Genomic DNA, 7,040 nt, shown 5'->3' with positions numbered 1-7,040 from the left:
TGAATGCTCATCCTGGCTTTGCCACTGAAATTGTGGCCTTAAATACTTCTGTGTGCTTTGCTGTTCTGGAAGACAAAGAATTTAATTATTTACCAGCTCTGTAATGTACAGAGTCACATTTGTGCTTCTCAGGTTTGGGATAAGTGGTAAGTTTTACTGTGCTGTGTTGATGCTGTTTGTGGCTGTACAGGAATCTCCCCAGGATTCTTGTGTTCCTTTGGTTATAAAACACACATGGCAGCAAATTCTGTAAATAAATCACTTGTGCAGAAAATGTGTTTCTCCTTTGTATCTTGATTTTACCTTTCTCGGTTCTTCTACACTTGCCTTGCTCTGTTTCATCCCATCTCATGTGGAATCACACCCAGCTCTGATCCTCCCTGTTGTCTCTACATGGGGTGCCCATTCCAAATGAGGCTGCAGCACAGTGTCTGCAATACCACAATATTTACTGCTTGTTCTAACATCAGTTACTTCTCTGTTTATTAATGAGCTGACATTTTTTAACAACTGTAATTCACAAAAGCTTTTTTTTAAGTAGTAGCTGATTTAGAGCGGATTCCTGTGTATTTGCATTAGAGCTGGGTTTTTCCCTTTCCCTTGTTATCTTGCACTTACAAACACTGGATATCACACACTGCCCAATCACCATCTTCAGCTTGCTTGGGCTGCCAGAACAGCTGACTGGCAGCAGCTGCACCTGAATACAGTTAACTTTGGCGCCCTGTGGGAAGCAGAATGTTAAATATTTATTGCATCACACAGCATCACCGCTGCCTCCCAGGTGCCCTTCCGGTAGTAGGTATTGACACATCTGCAATGAGGTTTGTTGGTTTCTAGTAACCAGCAGCTTCTTTTCATTGTTAGGAGCTTGGATTCAAACTCTAGTTTGCTAAGAAAAAAAATCACAGATTTTTCTAGTTCAGAAAATCCTGCACTTTACCAAGAAGTTTTTCATTTATGGCTGAGCAGCTCAGATTCAAATGGATGCACAGTTCTCACATAAACATTTGGCTCTGAGAGTTGTAACTGTAGATGTAGAGCTAACAGTGCTGTGGGACAGAGGGTACAGGGCCACTGATCTGAGCCAGCACAGGGCCTGCAGTGAGCATTCCAGCTGCCTCCTTTGTTCCAGGTGTGCAGTCTCGGTGTTTCCTTTTCAAAGCTCACAGTGCTTCTTGTTTCCACTTAGTGGACTGGGGAAGCTTTTTATTTTTTTGCTTCATGCAACATTAACGAATAAAGAAAGATACAACCAAACCTTGATTCAGTGATGTTTCAGAATCTTTCATTTTCCCTTCAGTTCTGCTGTCTTATTGTTTTCCTCAGGATTACATCACCTGTCAGGTACCCTTCCTAGGAATCACGACCCCTTGCCCTGCCTAGGTGCTGACCAGAAGGCCTTTTGCTCAGCACCAAGCATTGCAGCCTGGCAGTGAGTGTTTGGGTGAGGGAATACACGAGATGTTTATCAGAGAGCTTGTTCTGAGTGTAAACCACGTCATTTCTGTTGTAGGTCTACGTGTGGATCTATGACCCTGTTCACTTTAAAACTTTTGCCATGGGACTCGTACTTGGTAAGTCAGAGTACACTCAAGTTGTTTATTTCTGTTGCCTTAAGCTAACCAGTGAGTTGTCCAGTGGGCAAATGTGGGTTATGTAAAAATATGAAATATGTTATGAGTGATGCATTTTGGACCCTTGAAGTTGTGTAGAATAAGACAAATCAGCTATTTTTAAAAAAATTTAATTAATTAAATTTATTTTTTTAATCTAAAATACTGTAGATGTTAACTGAATCTAAGGCACTACTTTGAATGAGCAGTCAGCCTGGAACCTCTGTACATGTACCAGGAAAAACTAATGATGCTTCTCGTGCCTCTGTCCTGCCCTCCCTGCCCAGTGATTGCCGTTATAGCCGCGACCCTGTTCCCGCTGTGGCCAGCCGAGATGCGTGTCGGTGTTTATTACCTCAGCGTGGGCGCCGGCTGCTTTGTCGCCAGTATTCTGCTCCTCGCCGTCGGTGAGTGTGGGCGGGCGGGTCCGAGAGGCCGGAGGCGCAGCCCAGCTCCTGCCCGAGCTCGGGCTGGGCGGTGCCGCTTCCCGGGACGTTGTTCGGCCGCAGCCGGGCGGGTGCTGTGAGCGCTTCCCTGCGGCCAGCGGGTGTCACAGTTGTGCCGCGGGAAGAGAGAGCGCTCAGGCTCGTGTCACCTGTCGGTGTTTCCTGTGTAGTGCAGATTCGTTTACTGCCTGTGTGTAAACAAATAAGTGCGGAACAAACCCAGAACTGCGCACAGAAACGTATTAAGAGGCGAGAATGGTGTCGCCAGGATTTTAAAGCTTTCTGTGGCAGAGGGGTTAAAAGTTAAATGAGAGATAAGATCCATGGTTAGTGGGGTGGAGGAGACATGGGAAGAACAAACTACTCCACAGAGCTATTGTGGAATGAGGGGTTCCCCCCAGCATCCCCCAGTCCCTGGCTGGGGATGGGCGTTAGCAGTGAACATCTCTGACAGCATGGTTGTACACTGTGTGTGTCTGTGACAAAATCCAAACTTTCCCTTGTTTTCACACAGCTCGCTGCATCCTTTTCCTCATCATCTGGCTCATCACTGGAGGAAGGCATCACTTCTGGTTTCTGCCAAACCTTACAGCAGATGTGGGATTCATTGACTCCTTCAGGCCCCTGTACACACATGAATACAAAGGACCAAAAGCAGACTTAAAGAAAGAGGAAAAAGCAGAATCCAAAAAGCAGCAAAAATACGACAGTGAGGAGAAATCAGACAGTGAGAAGAAGGAAGAGGAGGATGGAAAGACAGAAGGCACAAGGAACTCGGGAACAGACGGCTCAGGAGGAGAGCGACATTCAGACACTGACAGTGACAGGCGCGAAGATGACAGGTCCCAGCACAGTAGTGGCAATGGAAACGACTTTGAAATGATCACAAAAGAGGAACTGGAACAGCAAACAGATGAAGGGGATTGTGAGGAGGAAGAGGAGGAAGATACCGAAAGTGGGCCTTCACATGGAAAATCATAACTCACTGTGGTTTGGGACTAAGTATGTGCAAATGGTTGGATTTTCTTTGTTGGCTGATCACCAAAACATAGACCATACAGTAGCATCTTTGTTTGCTGAAATATCCGTGTTACCAAACAGTTTTATATCTAGTTCCTTCATTTTTTTTAACCATTAACTTGATTACTCGGTACTATGTTAATCATTAATATCCATTTACAGAAGTTTTATCAATTTGACAGGTTTTTTATTGATTGATAGGTTGCCCAGATTGTCCTCAAACATCCTCAAACTGAAAAACATCATTTTCTGGTACTTGCATAACTGGTCAATTAGTTTAGCATCTCAAACTTGCTTTTGTAAACCAGGTAAAAGTTGAATGACCAAATCTCAGATTATTCCTAGTTATCCTCATCTGATAGTTAGGTAAAGCCCTTCTTAGCCCACAGCCTTCTTGATATTTTTCTTGATTTTGTTTTCAAAAGATTGTGAGAACTTTCCTGACAAAACTAGTTTTAGCAGAAGTATTTTGCTGACAGTAGAGGAGCTGGTAGTGCTGAATTTGGCTGCAGTGTTCTCTGTTTCTCCAGCCTGTGTGCCAGCAACTGAGGAAATCCAAACTGGTTTTGTGCGTCCGGTGCAGAGAGAGATGTCATCTCCAGCGGGTGAAGGAAGCAGCATGGTTTGGAAATGATGGCTGTTTTCTTTCTCCTGCTCCATCATAATTTAAAAACAAATGTATTCTGTACATAATTTACAAATAAAGCAAACCATTTACTTTAACTGCTACTTATTATTTAGAGATTTGATCCAGCATTCAGTTTGTATTATTGAAGCCATGTTGTGGTGTATCTATCAGAGAAATGCAAGTCGAGAGGACCTCACGGAGTATTTGTGTATGATTGGTAGCTGTTCCACAGAAGCTTTAGTTTTGTGCCAACATTCCATGTATTTGAGTAAATTGATCTTTATTAAATGAAAGCAAACACCAGAGCTGTATGGATGCCTTAATGTTAAACCTCTCTGTACTCTGGAACTGGAGTAGTTTTGAGCAGAAGAGGCAGGAGAGTGTTGCTCTGCTCGCAGAGCTGCTGTGAAATGACCATTAATGTTGTTTGTAAATCCCTCGGAGGCGCCGCTGCCTCTGGGCAGCATGGACTGGAGCTCTTGGCTGACTGAGCATGGAAGAAGTTATAACTCAGCCTCTTTCCTCTCAAGGACTTTATAGATTTGATTGTCTTCCCCGCCCACTCAGAGAAGATGAGGGTAAGAGAATTTTTTTTCCTATCCTAAATTGCTTCCCATCCTTCCAGCGTTGGCATTTTGGATGAAGATACCAATTTTTCAGATTGTGCAAATATATACATCATCACGGTTGCATTGACAAACAATTCATGGATATGGTGTATTTGCTTCTTAAATCCTGAATAGTTACTCCATAAAGAAACAGATAAATTGGATCACTTTTTTATTAATATAGCAAAAAAATTAAAGGACCCATTAACTAAACAGATTGACTCCTGGCCACTTGTGTGTTATCACTGATTAAAAGGGCTAACAAAGTCCTGTTGTACCTGAGTGGGGTGTGCACAATGTCATGGGGAGAGCAGAGCCTGCTCTGGGGCATCACAGGGCAGCCAAGCCCTCAGCAGGATTTTAAGAAGTTAATGCAGTGGTTTTCAGTTATTTCAAGTATGTTTCCTCCTCCAAGTGAAATAACAGGGCCATGCTGAGCAAATCAAGTGGAAATAGTCAAATAAAAACTCTAATATTGCCATTTGCTCCCTGTTCGTGGGGTGTGTGCCACGTGCCAGCACTGCCCACCTGGAGAGAGGTGTCTGGGTCTCAGAATTAACCATCAGACACTTGTGCTGTCACCTCGGCAGAGTTCCAGGCTCCTGCAGCCTACAAATTGAATTGGCTTTAACTCCTCACTTGATCTGCTGTGAGCAGCTCTGATCTCCGAGGTGTGGTAAGAAAGATCTGCTCAGTGGTTAAGGAAAGAACTTCATGACTCATTACTGTACTTGTTTTCCTAGAAATACCCCCCAAGTACTTCTGAAGCATTTTGGAAAAACTTAATGAAAGAACATTATAACAGAACAACATGCCAGTAATAGTAAAATTATGAGTGGACTCAAGGTATCATGACAAACACTTCCTGTCCAAAGAGGAAATCACAAAAGAACTTGGCCACCTTTAGATTTTTGTATCAGGCATTTTAAAGTTCTTCTTAATAATTTTGATTTTTAACTTTGAGAATCTATGGTGACCTCATGAGAACAAATTAACATATATTTAGTGAAAAATTACTCAAGTAACTACACTACTAAAATGTCCTTCCTGCAATAAAATTTTATAGTGGTCTTACTGATATTCCTCCTAGTATAATTTTCTAGGTTTTTTTCTTTGCAAGAGGGTATGATTACTCCTATATATTCCTTAAAACTAAATAATTACTGTTAAAGCAAATGAATATTAATGCAGATCAGTATTTAGTAGAGATGTTACACTCAAGTGTGCTCTGCTCTGGTACAGATACAGTAACCTCAGCTCACCTGCTGGGTTCTGGGGTCCTTAAACAGCCAATCTTTCTCTAACAATTAAGAAACAAGTAAAAATTATTATTTGATGAACTTGCTTATTTCTCTATCTGTGGAAAAGTTACACTAGTGGGGAGGTGATAAGCAATTCTCAAACAGTAAAGTTTGTTCATAGCAGCAGATCAGGGGAAGCATTTCTGTTCTACTGGATCATGCAGCAGATTTTTCTGGTGTATATAAAAATAGGAGATAGATAGATGATAGATAGATAGATAGATAGATAGATAGATAATCATTTAGGCCTTTTTCTGTTTGGAATAACACTGGCTGAAGCTCTCTGAGCATCATGCTGCTGGAAGAAGGGCAGATAAAGAGAACTGGAGAATGTTTCAGTTCCTCAGTTTGCTCTCATTACACTTTCCCAGGACTCAGGAGGGGTGGCAGAAGCATCTGACCCATGTAAACACTAAATGTAGACAATGTAAAATGAACTGGAGAAATGGAAAACACCTGCCAAGTTTAGCTTTTATGTTCCTTCCTGCAACCCCTGGCAGTTCTCACTGTGGCACTGAGCCCTCAGAGCCTTGCCAGGGCTCTCTGCAGCTTCTCTGAGGATGTAATTCTCTCCTAATGGGGTCACAGGGACAGCAAAGCAATGTTCCAACCTCACAGCTGGCATAAAAAGCCCTGGGCAACAGAAAAACTTCCTCTTCCAGCTGCAGGTGATTGACTGGCAGCAGCTGGAAGTCCTGCCAGAATCCCTCCTGGACCTGTTGGCAGAATCCGTTCAAGTCAGCTCAGTTAAAAGAACAATCACATTTCTCTCCTGTGCCTCCCTCAGGCAGCTGCTGAGCTGGCCACCCCTTGCAGTCTCCTTGCCAAAATTTCTACATCCCACTCCAAACATAAGCAATTTACAAAATAAAATACACCTAAAAAACACCTGGAAAAAATAGAACTGTGGAAAAATGTCAGTATGTGCACACCTGCTTCCCTCCCTGGAGAGGCCATGGTGAGGACAAAGACACCTTTTGGGCTCTGGGACACCTCAGTGAGCTCTTGGTCCTGAGAGGCCAGACTGTAGATGACATAGCCCAGGTGTTTGAAACAGGGACTGATCCTTCCCCTCCCTCACATCCCCAAAATTTGCCTTATCCTGACTTAGCTCAAATCTTCCAACAGGGAAGTACTATCTGTATGATTTCCTTGAGTTCTAGAAACGTTGTGTTTGCCTTATATTTGAGTCTAGACTCTTCAAGGAGTTGTACTGGGATAAATTCAGAGTAGATCCACAGATCTGAGCCACCACAAAACCAGAGCAGGAGACAGATTCTGGAGATAATTTCCTGCTCACACTCAGTGCTCAGGACTTGCATGTCCTCCCTCTGCTCCTTCCACCCTTTCCCAGCTATTCCTTTCCCAGCTGCAGTGGGAAGGGAGGGCTGTATCCCTTACCTACTCCTTGGCTGACATTT

At 43.2% G+C, this 7,040-nt stretch overlaps 1 protein-coding gene across 1 annotated transcript in view; it reads left to right on the top strand.

Annotated features, from left to right (window-relative positions):
• Positions 1-4,531, top strand: part of SEC62 (SEC62 homolog, preprotein translocation factor) — a 15,552-nt gene extending 11,021 nt beyond the window's left edge. The window contains exons 6-8 of the mRNA XM_014312326.2: positions 1,517-1,577; positions 1,904-2,023; positions 2,577-4,531. Coding sequence (XP_014167801.2) covers positions 1,517-1,577; positions 1,904-2,023; positions 2,577-3,043 — 648 coding nt within the window. The 3' untranslated portion in view covers positions 3,044-4,531. The remainder of the gene's footprint in view (positions 1-1,516; positions 1,578-1,903; positions 2,024-2,576) is intronic.
• The last annotated feature ends 2,509 nt before the right edge of the window (positions 4,532-7,040 follow it).

This window comes from Geospiza fortis, unplaced genomic scaffold (genome assembly GCF_000277835.1).
Source record: "Geospiza fortis unplaced genomic scaffold, GeoFor_1.0 scaffold172, whole genome shotgun sequence".
In the NCBI taxonomy this organism is placed as follows: Eukaryota; Metazoa; Chordata; class Aves; order Passeriformes; family Thraupidae; genus Geospiza; species Geospiza fortis.
This window is presented reverse-complemented; position numbering and strand designations above follow the sequence as displayed.